The 22,479-nt window shown below is 44.3% G+C and overlaps 1 protein-coding gene across 1 annotated transcript in view; it reads right to left on the minus strand.

Moving 5' to 3' along the window:
- The window catches only part of MARCHF10 (membrane associated ring-CH-type finger 10), a gene marked incomplete at both ends in the record, with an annotated part of 39,765 nt that overhangs the window by 14,951 nt on the left and 2,335 nt on the right, over window positions 1-22,479 (minus strand). The window contains one exon of the mRNA XM_080826996.1: window positions 15,467-15,586. Coding sequence (XP_080683122.1) covers window positions 15,467-15,586 — 120 coding nt within the window. The remainder of the gene's footprint in view (window positions 1-15,466; window positions 15,587-22,479) is intronic.

The following is a 22,479-nucleotide window of genomic DNA, read 5'->3' on the forward strand; positions in this document are numbered from 1 at the left end:
ACCCATTACTCTTGGGCGCCTCAGTTGGTTAAGCAGCTGCTTTCGGCTCAGGTCATGATCCTGGAGTCCTGAGATCGAGTCCTGCATTGGGCTCCCTGCTCAGTGGGGAGTCTGCTTCTCCCTCTGACCCTCCCCCTTCTCATGCTTTCTCTATCAAATTAAAAAAAAAAAAAAAAAGAATCTTCAAAAAAAACCAAACACGCATTACTCTTTAGCTTGTCAAATTGCACGTGTGTGCTCTCATGCATGCGCTATGTATTCTTTTTCTGAAGAATTTCAGAGTAACTAGACTTCATGGTACTTCACCCCTAAATACTTAAACATGTATCTCCTATCAAAATATTCTCCTACAAAGCCACAATACCGTTTATCTTACCTAAGAAAATATAACAGTTCCATGACATTGTCTAACATGTGGAGCATATTCACATTGTCCAAAAATGTCTTTTTAACTGTTGGTTTTCATCTACGGTCCAATCAGAGTACATGCATTGCATGCAGTTTTATGTCCCTTTAGTCTTTGGTTTTCTTTTTTGCTTTTTTCATTTTTTTTTTTAAAGATTTTATTTATTTATTTGACAGACAGAGATTACAAGTAGGCAGAGAGGCAGGCAGAGAGAGATGGGGAAGCACGCTCCCTGCTGAGCAGAGAGCCTGATGCGGGGCTCGATCCCAGGACCCTGAGATCATGACCTGAGCTGAAGGCAGGGGCTTAGCCCACTGAGCCACCCAGGTGCCCCTTTTTTCATGTTTTTTTACTGTTTTGAAGAGTCCCAGCCTCACAGGTCTTAGGTTCCAAATTTGATTGTTTCCTCATAATAAAATTCACATTAACCATTTTCGATATGCATATTCCATAGGTGGTGTGATGTTCTTCATAACATCACACGTCAGTACCTCACAATGCTATTTGATAATTCTGTTTGATCTCTAGGGAAAAGTGGTGACTACCAGATTTCTTCAGTGTAAAGTTACATTTTCCCTCCAATTGCAATTAGTAGGTAATCTTATAGATGATTCTTTGACACTGACTAGCCTAGTCATAAACAACATTTTACCCGATGACTTTAGCATCTTTTGATGTACTTTTCCTGATTTTATAATAACACAGAGATAGCAAAATGATGATTTTTCTAATTCTGTCATTTCTTTTATAAGTAATAGTTGGCATTCTTCTCTAAAGGAGAAATCCCCCCCTTCTCTTTTATTTATGGATGTAATTTATTTATTATCATTGTGGTCTCAAGGATATATTTTACTCAATTACCTCATCACATTCTTTGATGCTCAAAATGTACCAAAAAATGGTGAATGGGAGTTCATTGAGTTTGACTTTTGACTTGTCTTTGAGCACTTCTTTGCTTTCTGGTATAATAAAATATCATAGTTTTGCCTTGTATTTTACCTGTCTCAGGCCTGGAATCCAAGAAATTCTGGGTCCTTTTAGTTAAAACAGTACTTAGGAATTAATATCTGGGTGTGAGGTGCGTTCATTGCTAGTGACATAGCATTGTTCCTCAATCCTTTCAATAAAATTTATTAGAAATACATATTTTAAAAATCATGAATTCACAGTGATATTTCTAATTAAAATGTAACACTATAAGGAACTTTCCCTTCCTTTAATAATTTTATATTTGTATTTTACGTTTAACATCTTTATGCCTTAATTATATTAATATTTTTTGTTTTAGTCTGTAATAAACATGAAATAATGTGAAAATTACAATTCAAATATTACTCTAAGACTAAACCCACTACATAAATTTCATTCTTTCTTGGTAGTTCTCTTTATCTTCATTATATACTCCTCAATTACTGGATGGATCTATCATAATTCTTTCTGTTGGTCATATACTTTGCTTCCAGCTTTTTGCTATAATAAATAATGCTATGATGAATATTCTTAAAGATTTATGCACATCTTTAATTATCTCCTTAAGTTTCCCAAAGTGGGAATTTATATTAGTAGATTAAAAGCATTATAAAGATTTAAAGTTTTTTGTTCCCAAATTGTCTGCCAGAAATATTGGTGTCAATTTACATTTCTAGATGTGTATGAGAATGCCAGTTTCTCTATAACTTTTCCAACTATTCTCTTTTTTTTTTTTTTTTAAAGTCTTTGTCGGGGTGCCTGAGTGGCTCAGTGGGTTAAGCCTCTGCCTTCGGCTCAGGTCATGATCTCAGGGTTCTGGGACCGAGCCCCACATCGGGCTTTCTGCTTGGCAGGGAGCCTGCTTCCTCCTCTCTCTCTGCCTGCCTCTCTGCCTACTTGTGATCTCTGTCTGTCAAATAAATAAATAAAATCTTTTTTAAAAAAGTCTTTGTCGTTTTGTAAGAAGATTATAATTTTGATTAGTTACTCATACGTAATTTTAATTTCATTATTACACAGGCTCATTTATCTCACCAACTTAGTGTGTTCCACCCAGTTCTAAAAAGGGTCTGAGATGACTTAAAAGTTGAACTCAAAACCATTTTAGAAAATGGAACAAGAGGGGTCCTGGGTGGTATAGTTTGTTAAGCATCCAACTCTTGGTTTTGGCTCAGGTCATGATCTCAAGGTCTTGAGATGAAGCCCCATGTTGGGTTCTGCTCTCAGTGCAGTCTGCTTAAGACTCTCTCTCCCTCCCCCCCTCTGCTCTGTTTCTCTCTCTCTCTCTTTCTAAAATAAATAAAATCTTTTTTTTTTTTTTTAGGAAAGACATTTATTTATTTATTTATTAAATTTATTTGACAGATAGAGATCACAAGTATGCAGAGAGGCAGACAGAGACAGAGAGGAGGAAGCAGGCTCCCTGCTGAGCAGAGAGCCCGATGTGAGGCTCGATCCCAGGACCCTGAGATCAGGACCTGAGCCAAAGGCAGAGGCTTAACCCACTGAGCCACCCAGGCGCCCCAATAAAATCTTTTTTTAAAAAATGGAACAAGAAAAGGCGAAACTAATTTATGGGGAAAGCAGAATAGCAGAGAGTGGACAGGCATAAGAATTGGCTAAAAAAGGGGAATAAGGAGTCTTCATGGGGTGATGAAAACTTGATAGGGGTTTGGGTTACATGGTTTTGTTGTTTTTTTGGGGGGGTTACATGGTTACATGCATTTGTCAAAACTCATTATTACTGTTAAAAACTGTCAAATTACTGTCAAAATTCATTATTACTGTTAAAATTTTCACAATTCACTACAGGTAATTCCTACCTCTAAAAAACTGGGAAAAAAAAACACAAAACCACAAAATTTGAACAGTCAAAACCACAAAAGCCATAACAAATATTCAATGCTAGTTAATGATGTACATATTGAAGCATTTTGGGGTGGCGGGAGGGCAGATGTCTGCAACTGGCTTTGAAATGCACCAGAACACAAGGTGGATCAGTGGTTGGATAGATCGATATGTGATAAAGCAAATATAACAAAATGTCAACAATTGTAGACTGTGAGTGGTGGATTTATGGATATTCACTACACAATTCTGTCAACTCTTCTATATGTTTTGAAGCTCTCAGAGTAAAATGTTAGGAAATGGAGCAGTAGTACAGATATATAGATATTGCTGGGCTGCTGGGATAAACTAGGTACTTGGTGGGAACACTGCCAGTTTTCTTTTTATGGCTCATAATAAACATTTCATTAGATTTAAAATGTTTCCTTCATGTTATCATCTGGTAACAATGAGAGATCAATGATCAATATAGGAAATTCAATGTGAGATAAATTTTAAAAGATACCTCTCACACTTGGTGCTTTAGGAGGAACATAAATTTATACTAACCAGTGACTCTTCGTGGAAAAGGCAATAGAGCCACATACATTGGGATATGGGAATGATGAGTAAAACAAAGACTTGATTCTTACAGAGCTTACAGTCTAGGTAGGAAGGTAGATCGTTTAATCAAATCATTAAATAAATGTAAAATTACATGTAGTAAATTTTTTTTTTAAAGATTTTATTTATTTATTTGACAGACAGAGAACACAAGTAGGCAGAGAAGCAGGCAGAGAGAGAGGAGGAAGCAGGCTCCCTGCTGAGCAGAGAGCCCGATGCGGGGCTCGATCCCAGGATGCTGGGATCATGACCTGAGCCAAAGGCAGAGGCTTTAACCCACTGAGCCACCCAGGCGCCCCTGTACTAAATTTTAAACAAAAGGGGGGAAGCACAGCCACAGAAGATAGGGCAGAAGGGCCCTAATCTAGTTGGGGGAGGGGCAGTTTGGAAAAACCTCTCTGAGGAAGAGACCTGGGCTGACATCTGAGGCATAGTGGGAAGGCAGGGTGTGTGTTGTTAGAAGAGGGAACAGTATGTACAAAGACTCCTTAGCAGGAGGTGGCCTGGTACATAGGAGGACCCAAAACCAGTGTGGATGGAGCAGTACAACGGGCCAGATCCGACAGGGCCTTGTTGGCTCCATGATGGATTTTGGTTTCCATTCTGAAAGTACTGAAAGCCACAGAAGGGGCTGAAGTGGGCCAGGGTTCCACTCATCACTATCACTCCACTTGCAGTGGGGAAAGAGGGATTTAGGGGGAGGAACAGAAGAGAAGACTTGGCTAGGAGGCCTCCTAACCTAACTAGGAAATAGAAGAGAAGCACACACAGATTAAAAAGCTATTGGGGAAGTAAAATGGGAAAGACCTGGTGATTGAATTGAATATGAGGGTAAGGAGATTCTGATGATGCCGCACAAAAGCAAGAGTGAAGGGCCAGGTTGGGGACTATAGTATTGCTTCTGTGGAGCCTTCCAAGTAGAAGTAATAAGTAAACAGTTGAATATTCAGACCTGGAGATTACAAGTGAGTTCTGGGTTGGATATAGAGATCTGGGAGTCATTGGCAGTTAACATTTTGACTTTGGCAGTTTTCATTTTGAGAAGGTGACCTATGGAGAATTTATAGAGCAGGACTTCTTGGGAGTGGGTCATGAACTTGGATGGGAAAATTACATGTTTATTTCGACTAACCTTCAACTGAAATCTAAATATGGCTTTCATTTCTGAACGCAGGCAATGAACCACCATAGTATCAGCAGTACCTGTGACTTTGTCACCAATAGCAATCATAGATATTTTCACATTTCACAGACATTACTGAATCACAGATTTCTAAAAATATTTTGATGACTTTCGATGAAAGTGGTTTCCTTTGAAACTCTATATATTATTTTATGTATCTGAAAATGTTCTGAGAAGATCTAGAGATCTTAGATCTTAGTAGGACACCCTACTGTCCCAGAGATCTGTGATACAAAAATAGGGTACTGCCCCCCACCCCCGAAGGTATGGAGTGAGAAGAGCACCAAGCCTTGAGGAACCCCGGGACTCAGCCTGGGTGGAGGAGGAGGAGACAGGGAGGCACCCTGGAGGAGAAGGTGGCTTTGTAGGAGCTCAGGGACACAGTGTTTCAAGAGGGACAGAGTAAGGAGGCTGTCAACACTGCCGAGAGAGCAAGCATGGATGGCAAGGACTGAAAGACCTGCTGGGTTCAGAGACGTGGAAGTCATTTGACAAAGCGCCATTTCGGTGGAATGACGAGCATGGAAGCCAGATTGGAGTGGGTTGAGGAGTGAGTGGGAGGTGGGGAAATGGAGTCAGTCAGTGTAAATAATTCTTTGAGAAGTTTGTGTGTAAAGGAGAAGAAACAAGTGGAAGGGATGTGGGATTAAGGAAGAACTGTTCTTTTTTTTTTTTTTTTTTTTGGTAGGCGACCTTGGATCATGATTAGATGCTCTGGGGCAGCTGGAGATGCGGGCAGGGGAAGGGAGCTGGATAGATAAGGGACCGGAGGACAGCAAGGAGTGGGGATCTTGAGTGGGGGTGGAGAGGCTTGTAACGGGTGGGACAGAGCGGTGGGTGGTGCACAAGGAAGGGAATGAGTGGGCAGGGCAGCACTGAGCTGAAGAAGTTTCTGTCTGAGGACCACTAAAGGGTGGGGTGGAAGAGAGGAGGGACTAAACACTGCGCAAAGGGAAGAAGGTTCGAAGTGGGAGAGAGTTGAACAGGGAAACTGGGCAGCACTGAGGAGTTCCAGGAGGCTGGTGGCTGTGACCTTTCAGTGGGTACTACGTCTCACATTTCAGTGATTTTTCTCCAGCAGTTTCCAGGGGCCTTGATAGAGACCCAGAGACCACGGATGGCCCAGATTTTTGCCAGAGAGATGAGAAAAAAGATAAAGGGCAAGGGAATTATTAAGAGGATTTTTTTTTTTTTTTAAGTAGGCTCCATGCCCAGCATGGAGCCCAAAGTAGGGCTTGAACTCAACGACTATGAGAACAAGACCTGAGCTGAGAGCAAGAGTTGCAGGCTTAACCGACTGAGCCACCAGGGTGCCCCTTATTAAGAGGATTAGCACAGAATCTAGGCGGCTTAGGAAGGGAAAGTAAGTAAGGGGGCCCACGAGAGAGCAAAGGGCCAATGGACCAGAGGTTCCCAAGAGGTGGAAGAGAAGTCATAGTAAAAAGGGATGAGCAGAAGAGCTGGAAGTCTGGTATGATCAGTGGATTTTGGTTGATGTTGCAGTCCAGGATGTGCCGTTGGCGGGGGGAGGTGGTGGCAGAGTGGCATGGAGGGGGACACTTAAGATGCATCTGGAACTGAGAAGCCAGGGTGTGTGTGGCCTGATTGTCCAGGTGGGTGCTAAAGTCATCCAGGATTGTGGCAGGAGACCAGGAGATGGGTGAACAGAGAGCCAGCCACTGCCAGAGTCCTCACTGAATGAGAATGGCCAAGAAACAATAGGGGTGGTGGGGGATGGGGGAGGGGATAGTGGAATAAAACATGGCAAGCCTTAGTGCACCTGTGTTTCCATCAGAGCCCGAGGAGCAGACCTGGGAGCGAGAAGGGCACCCTCCTGTCCCCTGATCCTAAGGAAAGGGTGCAGGAGGGATATGACCGGTACCCCCCAGGGAGGGGAGCTCTGAAGAGAGGTGTGATGTACATGTCCCATGGCGCAGGAAGACTGGACAGCTCACCCTTGCCCAAGAGTGCCTGTATGTCTTTGACTTCGGCTGTTCCTTCCACCTGCCTAAGCTCCCCAGCCCCACTTCCAGCTCCCCAAATCCTGTCATGCCTTAAGATCCAGGGGAAAATCTGCATCCTTTATGAAGCTTCTCCAGGGTTTCTTCTGCCTTTTCTTACACTCATCAGATACTGTCTTGAACTGCAGGCGTTCATGTGACATCTTATTTCGCCAGCACTGTGAACTACCCGACGGCGGGGCATGGTTTCTTTAGTGCCCTGTCCCTATGGCACCTAACACCATGTCTTGGACGCAAGTGGTTCATAATTCCTTAATGAATAAAGCAATATAAAAGCAATACCAAAGAAAATTTTAGGATGAAATGCTGCATGTTATAAATCATGTTTAATGCAGGTCTGCACCCAGATAACACCTTGCAATTGAAAAATTTTAAAATTTTGATAGCTGGAATTTTAATTGGTTTTTAACAAGTTTTTGGGGGTTTAAAAAATAATTAGGGCCATTTTTTAAATGGAGGGGATTTTAATAAAATATGGTAAACTTAAATACATAGCATTGCATAAAATGCAGGAAAAAGCTACTTTATTATGATCTTCTTCCACGCAATTTCAGAGATGCTGAGTCCAATTAACACAAGGAACTCTCTGGGTCAGAGGCCATTGATTCTCGGCATCAACAATTTCACTGAGCTGGGATAACAATTGGGGTTTGTATCACCCGGCCACATGGCAGAATCACCCCAGTGGAAGGACTGACTTGAGGCTGTCTTGCTTATCTGTTAAAAAAGGCAGGACAACGTTCTAGAAGCAGCTGCAATTTGAACTGACAGTTGCCCCATTTTGCTGCCACGGCCTATTTTTAAATTACCTAGTGGAACTCAGACAAAGCACAGAAATGAAGGAGAAATGAAGCGTTCGCTGCTGGCTTTGCCCAATATCAGGTTAGCATTTGTGTGCTCCATCAGTGCTGCTGAAGACCTCCGGCGCCCTGGCTTGCCCACAGAGGGGCGTGCTCGCCAGGTATTCCAGTTAATCTATGATTGAATCATAAAATTAGTATCCAGTTTAATCTGGTGAGTCCCCAGGGGGAACATTAAGTCATGTTTTTATAGCAAGATTTCTCTTATAAAGTACAACTGAGTCCCAGGCCAACTTGGGGCCCTTCTGAGTTTCCTCCGTCCACAGAGAGCCTCAGCCCAGACTCTCTTATGTCCTTGTGTTCTTACTGATATGTGACAAAAGGAACTTAGCCAGGGCTTTGAAGAAGCCATATGTCCATTTGCAGAGAAGTATGCCTGGGAAAGGAGACTCTCTTTTGCTGGTCCTTCTCTGGTCAACACCAGTGTGGAGGTTTCCAAGTGGCTGGATATAACTGACTCATCTTCAAGCCCAAACTGGCCATTGTACCTTGGCAGCCTTACTAAAGTCCTTGCCTCTCAGGCCATGTCAGGGACCATTCCCTACTCCACTCCCAAGTAACAGCATCTCCTGTTTTCTCTTGTTCATGATGAAGATTCGTGTTTTGGCTGTTAACAACTTTATCACTAGGACTTCAACAACATGTGCACATTCCAAAAATGTTCTTGTAACTGTCAGCCGTCACACATTCATGGAGCTCCTCTTAGGTGGGGGGGCACTGGAAACAGGACAGTAAACAGCACCTGCTCCTGGGTAGCTTCCAGCTGGGGGGTGGGTTTGGCAAGACAGGAAGATGTATCCCCAGGTGGGCTCAAGCCCAGAGAGTGTTACGGGAGGGACAACAACAAAGACACCTGACCCCTATCAGAAGCTTAGAAACTTCACAGAAGAGGTGCCCTCAGAGTTGAGGGTCAGGCTGTCAAGGACCTTGAGTACCTTGCTAATGGGTTTGGTCTTGATGCCAAAGACAATGGGGATCTGGTAAAGAATTTTTTTTTTTTAAAGATTTATTTATTCACGGGACGCCTGGGTGGCTCAGTTGGTTAAGCAGCTGCCTTCGGCTCAGGTCATGATCCCAGCCTCCTGGGATCGAGTCCCGCATCGGGCTCCTTGCTCGGCAGGGAGCCTGCTTCTCCCTCTGACTCTGCCTGCCACTCTGTCTCCCTGTGCTCTCTCGCTCTTTCTCTGACAAATAAATAAATAAAATCTTTAAAAAAAAAAAAAAAAAAAAAAAAAAAAAAGATTTATTTATTCATTTGACAGACGGAGATCACAAGTAGGCAGAGAGGCAGGCAGAGAGAGAGGAGGAAGCAGGCTCCCTGCTGAGCAGAGAGCCCGATGTGGGGCTCGATCCCAGGACACTGGGATCATGACCCGAGCCGAAGGCAGAGGCCTCAACCCACTGAGCCACCCAGGTGTCCCCTGGTAAAGAATTTTTAATGGAGGAGTGACGCAATCCAGTTTGCTTCTGGAGGGATCACTCTTACTGCAATCTGGAAGACTGGCTGGAAGGGGTGAGGTGAAGGCAAGAGGTCCAAGGAAATGACTCCTACAATTTCCAGGCCAAAAAAAAATGGCCCTGCAGTGGGGCGTGCTGATGGACAGATTCACAAGAAAGGAGACCAGAAGGCCTGGCTTTGGTGTCTGATTGCTGTGAAGTGTGAGAAGGAGCAGGAGAAGGAATCCAAGATAATTTCTGGAATTGTGACTTGGGCAGAAATAAATTCAGGAAGAGGAACCATTCTGAAGGAAACAGATGATGCAGTCAGCATCTTGAGTGTGAGGCGCTTGTGGGACGCGCCATGGTGAACAGATCAACAGCTAAAACGGCACACAAACTCAGATGAGAATTCCCACAGATCTGCACTTGTCAAACCGTGGGCTGCACATTCCCTCTCTGTGACGTACGCTGGAGCTGGAGATGTCGTGTGCAGAGCTGCAGTATTACTCAGGTGCACCTCGAGGGTGCAGAATCCCAGCTACAGGCAAGAGGGCGGCTATGACAAACACCACACCAGGTGCTAATGATGACTCAGCCTCCCAGGGTAGGGCCTCTTGGCAGTTAGAACCCGTGTGTGCGTGTGTGACCTGCCTCAGCCGCACATGGGCCTGGAGCCAGAGAGAAGGGAGGCCCGACCCTCAAGGAATCTGAGAATGGACAAGCAGAAGTTAGGGAAAATTATAAGTGTGAGTCATGGAACGCTTATGCGCTGTGCTAAGCCCCGGCTGCTTTCATGACACCGGTAAGGGTGTTGGTAGGTTGACATTGACAGATTAATAGGAGAACAACTCCCTGAGAGTTGTTTGAAAGGGGAGAAGCTGAAGGCTTCATAGGCAGGATAGGCTGAACAAACAGGTCATGAAAGGAGGCATGCAAATATACTGAGGTCGCAGAAAACACATAATGCAAATTGAGCTAGCCTTTTTGGACAGCGGCACCGTCATCGGAGAGTGACATTTGCAAGGGGCTGCAGTATGCAAAACATTGTATTGTGTGTTATGCAGAGCCCGTTTCTGGGAAGCAAAACCCCCTCCTGGCCCAGTCTTGTTTTTTTGAACTTGACCGCAGTCTGGAGCAGCGCTGTCCCATAGAATGTTCCGCAGTGGTGGAAATGTCCTACATCTGTGTGGTCCAGTACGGCAGCCGTGGGACCCATGTGGCCACTGAGCATGTGAAGTGTGGCTAGTGAGACCAAGTAACTGCATTTAAAATTTTCTTTGAATTAATTTAAAGGTAAAGGTAAATAGCCACACAAGGCTAGTGGCCACTTAATGGACACCACAGTTCTAGACTTTTGCTGCCCTCACGTATGGATGGACATTCTGACTTTTTAAGCCACTACGGGTTACTTGAAGCCACTACGGCTGTTTTTTTGTTTTTGTTTTTGTTTCAACCTCCAAAGTTTGTGTGGATCATCATGAACAAAACAATTAAAATGATTATGTTGGGTAATAGCCTTCACACTTAAGTTTACCATGCTTTTTGGGAAATTCAGGTGATCTCACCGGTCAACATCCCACTGAGCCAGGCCTGGGCATGAGCCAGTTGCTGCTGGTGTCAGGTTTACTGCCTCCTTCCCATGTAACGTTGGCTCCTTGTGACCTGGAATCTAGTTATTTGGTTGCTGGTTGCTGATGGTGAAGGACAATAATCCTGTTCCTATCAGCAGGGCAAACAGTATTCTTGGTCTCCACCTTCTTTGCTGACGAAGAAGTAAATGCGGTGACAACATGCCCCGAGTCCTTGAGGTTTGTGCATTTGGAACAGCATCCCTTCCAGCAAGGATAGAAGATAAGAGCTCATGACCTTCCTCTTCATAGAAGGTTGCTGCTCCCTCTGCCCCAAGTCCTGGGCTAATCATTTTCATCATTTTCTATGGGGAAATCAGGGCTCCTGTTTCTTCGCTGTGAAGGTTTGGGAGGGTGAAATATCCCGTCAGTTACAGCAGGCTCCTGCAGGCCAGCAGCTGTCCTGGGGACATGGTTTCCTGCTCGTGCTGAGAGACTGCTTTTTAGTCTACTACTCATCCAACTCCTAGTTGACTAGACAGAGGTGCTGTGTATTTCCCTACTTATTCTACTCTGATTAAATGGTTAATATGGTTGCATGTCACTTTGAAAAGAGTCCAAAATTAAGTTGCCTTTTAAAATTGAGTTGGTGTTTAGAAATGTGGCCTGGGATAAGGCTGAGGTGAAAGAAGGTATTCTAGAAGCCTCAGAACCTGCTCTGCCACTGATACCTATGAGAGCACCATTTGTGGCTAGTCGGACACCAAGGTAATTTATAATGTAATCTAATGTTGGTATGAACACAAGAGTCTCACTTGTTCTCCCACCGATCCCACGAGATAAGCATTAGTAAGTATCTCCTTGATGGGAAACTGAAGTGCTTAGAAGTGGTTTGTCTGAATTCACACTATAATGAGGGACAGAGATGGCCCTTGATGATAAGCGTTCTTTCTGCTTTGCCGCACCACTAACTTAAATGTATTTAGGAGGTAACACTTTAAAGAACATCGCAGCATGAGCTTGATGGTTATTGCTCTGTCTTGGATTTAGGTGTAACACATCCTTGGCCTAAGGCGCTGTTGAAGCCACTGGTGGCGAGGAAGCCATGGTGCACAATGGTGTGGCCGCCGCGTTAACTGTGCATTTGGGGATCTGCCCCCTCTAGACAGGTGTCTGGAAATGATGGCTTGATACTGGATCTCGTACTTGATGGTGAATGTCTCACTAATATCAGGTCCGTCAGCATTGTGATCATCTGAGACGGGGTCAAGGAGACTGGGTCAAGGAAGGAACAAGTGGCAGAAACTGCAGTACAAGCGTCAGAATTTGGTGGTGGTGCCTCATGCAGTGAGAGAATTAAGCAACCCACTTCCATACTACCGGCTCAATCGGAACGAACTCTCCTTTACAAATCAGAGGCAACACGTTCCTTGGTGTTTTCAACTACAGGAGTCTCTCTCTAGAAGGGAATTACTTAGGGGGATGTTCACCTGTGGAGGAGGGCTTTGGTTAGGTTTACCCCTACAGATGGAGCTGGATCTCCTGCTGCTCTTTTCCCATTGACCAGTGATGGGCCGGCAACTGCAGTGCCCGACATGGCGTTCAACCCACTGAGCTCTGCAAATCGGCACTGGTCTGGCCGGCGCTGTCCTTGGGCAGGTACCAGCGTTCTTGCTGCTTCCTCTGGGAGACTGACTCCAGGCACCGAGGAGCCTCTAAAAAGAGGTTTGATAAGTTCCGTATTCCCTCAGGATTCGAAATATAGCAGGGCAGGCCCAGACCTTGAAGGTTTACTAACAACCAGATTTTCAGAGACTTTTGGGCAGGGGTCCAAACCTGGGAGGGGAATGCTCCCACTTGACCCATGATCCTGGGGGCTGAAGAGTTCCCTATCTGGTTTATCTCATGAGAGAGCTCTAGCTTCATTCATATCAAGCAGAAGTTGAAGGACTAAGCAGGCTGGGGTGGTGGGGAGGGGGGCAGAAATCAACATTACGAGCGCACAAGTCATATGGCTGATGAGTGACGCACTCAGTGACCTTTTCACTCCCCCTGCCCTTCCTGTGCTTTGTATCCAGAGGCAAATCCTCCCGTATCCCCCAAAGAATTATCAGTAACACAGAGAGCAAAGCAGAGGTGAATTGCACTGTGGAAAATTCTGGTTTTGTCACTCTTCTTGATAGAGAAGATGTGACCTTGAAGGCACTTGTATAATCGAGGCCCAAACCCTTGGGATATCATTACCTGGAAAAAAATTGAGATTATGTAAGTCATGTTGTTTTGGTTTCTCTGGCAGACTGAGGTACAGAGACAGTACAAACGTGAAAAATCCTGTTCTTATACTTTGGAAATGGCCAGTTTTGTGCATCTGACCACATATTTTTGTCCTTATTTCATCATTACTTTTACAACCATATGCTTTTTTAGATATGGTCTGAGTGTTTTGCAATGATGATTTAAAGAATGAATAATTTCTATAGCGTAGAGAAGAAAACTACAGAAATCTGTCAACAGCCTGTCCTTCAAACAAAGTTTATGGAGAGGAGCATGAAACTTCCAGTCCTAGAATATCCCAAATGTGCAAGCATCACCATGCAAAGTGGCCATGGCCATGCATGTCAGTCTTTGCATGAAAATACAAGAACCCAGCTGCCCATTTGTTTACCAGTCTAGGAAGAGTGCTCCGTGTTACTGTTCGACTTACGTCACATTTTTTGATCTGTCCTTGAGTTTTGTTCTATGTGCAAAAAATGTGAGAACTTATCTTAATGCTAAAAATGTGCTGTTCCAGCCAAACTAGATTTAATTTTTGGATTAATCTCATTCCCTAAGTTTAATCAGCAGCAGGCGTTCTATTTCGTCTTTGACTAACAGGGAACGACTGAGGTGATATGTTCTTCTCGATGGTGCCAATATTGTAAGAGTCTCTTTCCCCTTCAGACTCTAGGTGGAATATTTTATGGTGTGATTTCATGTTTCTTAATAGGGAGTACAGATCTCACCCAGGGATACATCTACATCCATAAACATCAATCATCGATGTTTTTAAGGTATCCTTTGAGCATTAAATAACCACAGTGCGAGCATCCCAGATTAAAGGAGAAATTCCAATGAGAACTTGATTGATACTAGGTATCTAGGATCTATCTCTGGGATCCACGCTGCTGCCAGAGAGAGTCCATCCTCTAGAGTATATTGTAGGCATAAAATATTAAATAAGAGTTCATAAAAGGCATATTACTCATCTTAAATCAATTCACCATGCCAACAAACAGTGTTGAATGCAGCTTGTGGTATTTAGTACTTACATAGGATAAGTAAAATTTGTACTCAGATAAGATCTTAAACATGAAATATGATCATATAGTTCAGTGGTTCAGAGCACCCTCCCTGGGTTAGACTGACTGCAAAGGACCCCTGACTCCACCACACACTGGCTGTAAAGTCTTGGGTCAAGTTTCTTATCTCTTCTAAGGCTCAGGTTCTCATCATTAAATAAGGTAAATACATAGAGATTTATGAGAAATAAGCTAATATTTATAAAATGCTTGGCATGGTGCTGGAACACTGTAAGCACTCAGATAATGGTAACTACAACTATTATCATCATCATATCACAATGATATTGATCTTATTATTTTTTATTATCATCCAGACAAAAATACTTGAACAATTCCTATTTATTACAGGGTGCAGTTATTACTACATTTTTACTCTATTTAAGAACAAGATTAAGCAATGCAGTGAGTTAGACTAGAAGCCCATACACATGTGTAATTCTGTATCTATATTCATCGTATGGCCATGGTTATATGGACAGAGCAGATAGACATTGATGCAGGTGTAGAGATAGGGAGATGGTGATGTGCTTTAGAAGGCCCAGTGCCTCAACTCTTTTTTTTTCCCCATTTTTTAAAATTTAAATTCAATTAGCCAACATAAAATACATCATTAGTTTTTGATGTTAAAGTTCAATGATTCATTAGTTGCGTATAACGCCCAATATCCATCACATTATGTGATGTCCATCACCCAGTTACCCCATCCCTCCACCCACCTCCCTTTCTGCAGCCCTCAGATTGTTTTCCGGAGTCCAGAGTCTCTCATGGTTTGTCTCCCTGTCTGATTTTTCCCATTCCATTTTCTCTCCCTGTCCCTATGATCCTCTGTGCTATTCCTTATATTCCACACATGAGTGAGACCATATGATAATTGTCTTTCTCTGATGGACTTACTCATCTTAGCCTCAGCTCTTGAGGCTTAGTTGCATTTCTGACTTGGATGGTGCCTCAGACATGATCTCCATCAGGTCCTTCAGGAAGGAAGATCGAGGCCCAACTGGAGTGAAGGGGGACAGTTGCACCACAAAGGAGCCTCCTGGATGGTACCCAGGATGGGAGCTCTTGCCCCTGCGTCTCCCCATCCTGACCTTTAGGACTCTCCAACACCTCCTTTTTGAGTTGGCTTTTTCCTAAGTGATGCGCACGCACGCACACACACACACACGCACACACAAACACACACACAGCAGCAGACGCAGGAGGAGGAGATCCTAGAGTTCTAAGTACCTGTTTGGAAGATGACCCACTTGAAAACCGGGATCTCTCCAAATTTGTCTCTGGCCCCCCAAATTGATCTCTTTTCTTCTCATTTGGGTCTCTTCTATATTCCTGTCGTCTCAGACAAGCCTACAGAATAAAAAACGTTTCCTTGGCTTAGGTCTTTGACAAGCTTTATAACTTTTTGCTTAATTCCTACCATGAGGAGCATGAAATACATAACGTCCATCCCTAAGGGCTCAACAACACCTTTACCAAGTGTGAAGACACTCAGCCAGGCATCATTCTCTCTTCCCTTTCCCCAAAATACCAGATCAGTGGGGTGCCTGGGTGGCTCAGTGGGTTAAAGCCTCTGCCTTTGGCTCAGGTCATGATCCCAGGGTCCTGGGATCGAGCCCCACATGGGGCTCTCTGCTCAGCGGGGAGCCTGCTTCCCCCTCTCTCTGTCTCTGCTTGCCTCTCTGCCTACTTGTGATCTCTGTCAAGTAAATAAAATCTTTAAAAAAAATGTATAAACAAAAACCAGGCATTTATAAAAAAAAAAATAAGTCACTGTTTAAATAAATTAAAATCAACACACCAAGAGGTGTTTTGACACGTATTTCCCAACAATTGCCTTCTTAAGGCAGAAAGTACCGGATACACAGTATCAGCTTCCCTTCCGCCTTGCTCTTCTGAGTCTCCTCGTTCTGTCGCCGCTTGACTCTGACCTCTTGGATCACACCTGGTTCCAGGGTACGACTTTTCCTACATGAGAGCTTTAGCACGTGAGCTTCCTTTCACTCGGAATGCCCCTTCATGGGATGTTCACAGGCTGGCAAACCCTGCAGATCTATTCAGATCCAGCTCACGTGGCATCTCTCGCCTTGCCTTGCTCCTCTTCCCCAGGCCAAAGTAATTGCTCCCTTATACAGACACAGCTTGAATTGTGCAATTTTTTTTTTAAACTGTTGTATTTAGTTGTTTTGAGCCTGTGTCTCCTGCTGATCAGTGAGAACCCTCAGGGTAAGGACCACCTCTTATCTTTTGAATCCCCCAGCATCTAGCATTTAATGTTCACTGAATTGCATTATTGTTTCAGGGGGAAATATCAATTCCCAAATGCAAAACAATAAAAAAATAAAAATAAAGTAACCAACAAAAAAAATTGCCCATTTTTTAAAAAAGCAAACAAAATTAAGAGAAAATCTAGTACCAATATATTTCTTCTCCAGGATTAGGACAGAAAAAAACCCCAAGGATATCAGGTGCTATGGGGGTTTCAACTGATATTTTAAATAGTTTAAAATAGTAAAACTTCTTGGAGCATTTCTATAGATTCAGTGCCCGAATTCACCTTTGCGCCGCTAGAGCCAAATTATCTGCTGTCATGGTAAAGAAGGACAGTGTAAAGACCAACAATACTGTTACTAAACAGGGCCTGACATCTCCCCTTCCTGGCTGGGTTGAGAAAGGAAAGATTCCTCCTGCATTTTTCCCCTTTGTTAGAAAATGCATCTCCTTCCTTGATGTGGAAGGACTTGCCAGAATTTCACGCCTCTGGGAAAGCCTAATATTATGCTACGTGGTTAAAAATAGAAATGACCTGATATTAACAAAACATTTACCGCCTGGAATTGGGAACAGCGAGCCTGTGACACTGCTTCACAACCGAGTTGCTGGTGAAGCCCTGGCCTCAGGGCTCATACACAGCAGCCAGGTGATACCTGCAGCAAGTGGAATCCTGTAGAAAAGGAGGGTTCCAGCCTGCTTTATTTGGAAAGGGAGAGCAATCTGAAATGGTTGCCCCCCCCCCCAACCTTTTCCCCTGTCTCACTGTTAATCCAATTTTCAGAAACTATGCTATCTAGATAGTAAGCCATTTTAATAAATCCTGGGCAATGTTTTTTTTCTAAATTAATTATTTGGGGGGGGTGCAGAAGGAGAGAGAATCTCAAGCAGATTCCCTGCTGAGCATGGAGCCTGACACAGGACTCGATCCCAAGACCCTGAGGTCCTGACCTGTGCCAAAATCAAGAGTCGGACTCTCAACCCACTGAGCCACCCAGGTGCCCTGGCAGTATCTGTTTTAATAAATAATTTGAGCAAGAGAACCCCTAAAAGTACTGGACAGTAACTATGATAAGTTAAACACCAAGTAAGAAAGTACACCAAAGTAAAACTGGGGAGAGTTAGCAGGAGAGTTTAATGACGTTTAAGTGAAGGTGGGCCTCTTTCCCATTCCCTTTCCAGTAACTTCAGATTGGAGCCTGTTTGGGAGGAGCCCTGGCTGGGAGTGTTGTTTCCTGGAGCGGCAGATGTCTGTGTTATCCTAACCGACTGGGATTACAGGCGCAAGCAGCAAATGCTGATAGGCTCAAAGTGGAGGACAGTGTTAGCAAATGCACACAGGACCAAGGCAGATTTTGTGGGATGAACAGAATTCTTGTGGGTTGAGTGTTTTTTGAAAATTCTCTCCAAGAATGCATGCAACTTAAATATTTCTTTACCAAAAGGGGAGGAGGAGTAGAATGGTTTGCAGTGTCAAAAAATTTTTTTTTCCCCTCTGGTTCCTTATGCCTCCTCCTCTCAGAGGAGCCCAAGAACAAACTGGTGTGAGGGTGGGTAATTTTTATCTTGATACAGTCAAGCAATCTTTCTGTGTAAATCAAACATCGGTTCTCTTGAAGTGATAGCTTTGCGCAGTTGAAGGAACACAGGGACAGAGGCAAGTCCAGACTTCCAGTCCTAGAAATAACAGGACCGGAGCCATAACTGCCCCTTGTCCCCCAGGGGCTAGTTTTCTTGTTATTTGTAAACGTGAATGATTTTTGTTGTTGTTGTTGTTGTTTTTGTTGTGTGTTTTTTTTGTTTGTTTGGGTTTTTTGTTTTGTTTTGTTTTGCCATTTTTGATGCTGATGTTTCCACATTGGGGGTCCTGGAGTGACAGGGCAGAGTGTGAAATCCATAGGATGGGGAGGAGGAACTGATGTGTAACTCGTGGCCATCAGGGGCTCCCCTTCCCCTGGAACTTTAAAAATATTCCCCTTTCAATTCCACATGTCTGGAGCTAGATTGCTATAAATAAGTTTCTGTTCATGTGACGGAACTGGCTGAGGGCAGTCTTAAAATTGAAGGCTTCAGGTAACTCCTTATTTCCTCCTTGAGCTGGGGGGGGGGGTTCCTCTTTCACTCCTCCTCCGACTCTGCCTCCCCCCACCCCCCAGCCCATCCCTCTGACCACCAGGCTGCCTCTAGAGCACAGGCTCCCACTGTGGGGGCAGAACACAGAGTGTGCATATATGCCTGTGGGAGATGACGTGGGTTCCGTGACTCACTGTAACTCAATACGGGTAAACACGACAAACCCCAGCTCTGCCACTTTCTTGCAACGTGACCTTGGACAGGCTGACTAACGCCATTGATTCTTGCTTCCCTCATCTGTAAGAGGGAGATGCCTGGTGCCGCCAGATTGCCGGGGAGCCTGGGGCCCTGTTGGCAGGACGCTTGGCAGAGTGGCTCCTGGCGAGTGTTCAGTGAGAGGCGCTCATCACCGCCATCATCACCATCATCACCGTCATTATCATCATTAGGCATTAATTGTTGTTTCTGATCCCACTGCCTGGTTTACTTCTGTTTCCAAAGCCAGCCTTTGCCAAATCACGTGACTCTGATCCTGGTCAGGGAAGAAGAAAGAATCTTTCTGTCTGGGCCTGAGCTTCCTCCTTGTTTTTGTGCCCTGGAGGCAGAGGACTGTTTCCTAGGCCCGAAGTTCCCCGGCTAGACAACTGAGGCAATCCTGCCCTCAGTCAGTCAGGGTATCTTGTAAAGCTCTTTTTCTTCAGTGTTGCAGTTTTCTGACTTTGGGGGGGTGGTGTGTGTGCTCAGTTTCATGAGCTTATTTGATTATCAGTCCTGCATTCAAGTCCTCATCTGGGCTCCTGGGCCTTAAGAAGCCACTGGGCCTTAGGAACACTTGCCCAGGCTCAGGGTTCCAGTCCGAAAAACCCCGAGACCATGACACATCTATACCTCTTGAGTGCGGTGGCCTCCACCAAGGTCATCATTGCTCTGAGCGTCCAAGCATTTTGAGAAGTGGGACTTGCCACTGCTTTGGTTGGTACTTTTCTGTTGTTCTTTTGATCTAACATGCATAACCTGGAATTGGGGGGTTTAATTATCATTGGTGGCATTATTCAAGCTCATTAGTTTTAAGAGGTTAAGGAATCAGAGGTATAAAAACAATCTGACACTCTGTTTCCCTCAAATGAGTTTCTTTTCCTGTTCTGTCTGTGGAGAGGACAGAAGCACATGCCTCAGTGAACAGAACAGAGACTCCTCCCCTTGGCTCCCATGGGAGGGGAAGCTGAATTTACTCCCTCAACCCCCTGAGTGGATGGTCCCCAAACCCCTGCCACCTGGCATTGTCACCTCTCATGTCCTTGAAAAAGTTTATAGCGTCACGTTAAGTTGTTTGTTCAGTCCTTGAAAGATCAGGATGAATAAATGACAGGAAATGAAACCCATCCGAACACATTTGATAGATCACGGAATATCATTCTGAAATGCCAAGTGTAATCTTTCTCTCCAGCTTTCAGTAGACATTAATGGCTAAATTCTGCCTCAAGTTACATAAACACGTTTGACCAAAAGGAAGGAAGGAAACAAAATCCATGCAGCATGAACACCCTTGAAGAAACAGAGCCAAATCCTGAGATGACATGTAATTATGTACTAGCTACCAGATTCTGAAATAGCATGTAATATGCCAAATAGATGTTTATTTCCTCTTGTTTTTTCAAAAGGGTCCCACCCAACCACTGAAAGCAGCAGCATCAAAATAACTCAGGGTGGGTTTAAGCCACCTCTCCTGGTGCCGGCACACAGACCTGTAAAGGCACTGCTAATCTGGTGCACACCAACCCTTAGCGTATTTTAGGATGTTGCAGGAATAGTGTACACAGGAGGTTTGCAAAGGCTTCAATTTGAGCCAGTTCATTAAAGGCGAGAGAAGCACAGGAAGGAATCTGTAGCAAATGTGTATGATTTAGGAGTCCTATCTGGCTATTAGGTCTTACTACGTTTGTACACCCTGAAATGGGGAGTCCCTAGTGTCCAAGCAGTTTGCTGCCCTGGGAGTGAAAGCTGGGATTCCTTGGGCCAAACTCATTGAAGAGCCAGCGTTTCAATATCGACCCGTTGCAAAGTCTATCTTAGTAAATTATCTACATATATTCAGGTCATACATGGACCAAGTTATTGAGGGGTTATTAAGGTCATGCGATTGATTCTTAAACCCGACTTTAAATCCTTTCTGGAACAAGACAAGGGAGAGACTAAATCATACAAATAGCTCACTGCTGTTCCTCTCAAAGTCATTTCTGTGGGTTGCTATATATTTAATTCAACAATACTCAGAACATATTAAAGACAACCGTATTTATTTTTTGCAGACTTTGTGGTGAGTGGTTTTGAAAATGCTCAATGAGGGTGGACTTGACCTTGAGAAATAGTTACAAGTCAGCTGAATCTAAGACTGATAAACAGAGTTGGTGGTCAAGTTAGGTAATGCTGGCTCACATCAATGGCAGGGTGTTCAGTTCAACACAGAAGAGTAAGACTCCATCCCTGCCTTGAGGAAGCTGTGGTCCAGACTGAGGGGAAGTCACCCAGAAGACAATTTCAGTACAATTTCATAAGCAACGTGAAGGAGGTATGAAAGGGCGCTTTGGTATTGGAGTGATGGAAATGTTGTAAAGCTGGATGGTGGTGATGGCTGCAGATTTGGTAAATTTACTGCAAGTCATTAAATTATACACTTAAAACAGGTGAATTTTATGATATGTGAATTATACCTCAATAAAGAGGGCTTTAAAAGAAGGGTGTGGTGGGAGTACAGAGGTTCCATTTAGTTCTAAATTCAAATTGCAGTCTTTACCACCTCTTTCAAGAGAGTAAAGGAGGAGGAAGGGGAGGTCAGAGAAGCAGTGAAGATTTAGGCTGCTCTGTTTATGGTTCTTGGGTCTTGGACCTGCCTTTCAAAAAAGCAGTCTGAAGGATGCCAAGGTTGGAGGCAAGGAGACCGGTAATAAGGACATTGTAATGATCTTGGAGAGAATCCGTGGAGATGGGAACCAGGGTGGTGGTGATGGCATGAGAAGGAAGGCACAAGTTCATGAGTTGATACGTAACAGTGGCAGGACTTGGTAACAGGTGGGATATGGTGGTGAGGGAGAGAAAGGAGTTGGGGAAGGCTTAAATACAGAGGAGGATGGCAGGGGCTGGACATGCTGAGATGCCTGTGTGACATCCAGATGGAAATGTCCCAACAGGCAGGGGTGCATGTGATGGCGACACTTTGGAGAGACTCAGGGTTACAGGTCATTAGTCTATGAGTGATAGTTAAAAACATGGGAGGGAAGAAATGGGTCAAAGAGACCTTGTGAGTTGGAAGCAAGCTAGGCTGTTGGAAACCAGGAGAATTAACATTTGTGGGGCAGGGAGAAGAATGTGAGAGAAACAGAAGGAAAATCAGCAGAATGTGCTGTCAGAAAGCCAAAGGAGTAGTGTTTTGGGAAGGGAGGAGTGATAGTGTCAAATGTAGATAAAGCTTCAGAAAACAAAGACTAAAAAGATGTCCCTTGAATTTGGCTACTGATCTTAGAACAACTTCAGGAGAGGGGAGGGGAGAGGGCAGCCAGGTTGCAGCGGGTTAGGAGTGAATGGGGGGAGTGGAGATAGAAATGTGGCAGGTTGGGGACATCTTGGGGACAGTGCCAAGTCTGTGGCTAGAGAAGGACCGTGTGTCCTGTAGCTTTGTTCTTTTGTTCTCGGTATAGGAGGGACTTGAGCATGTTAGTAGGCTGAGCCAATTAGAAGGAAGGAAATGTCAAAGATACAGACAACTAGTTCCTGGATGGAGAAGGGCTGGACACAGCGGGGTGTGGGCCAAGAGCTCGGGCCAGGCCAGGTGCTGGCCCAGAGAGTGTCACTTCCCCCTGGGGACTTAAAGGCTGGGGGGGTGTGTAGCCTGGAATGGAAGG

Source organism: Martes martes, assembly GCF_963455335.1.
Source record: "Martes martes genome assembly, chromosome: 16".
Taxonomy (NCBI): domain Eukaryota; kingdom Metazoa; phylum Chordata; class Mammalia; order Carnivora; family Mustelidae; genus Martes; species Martes martes.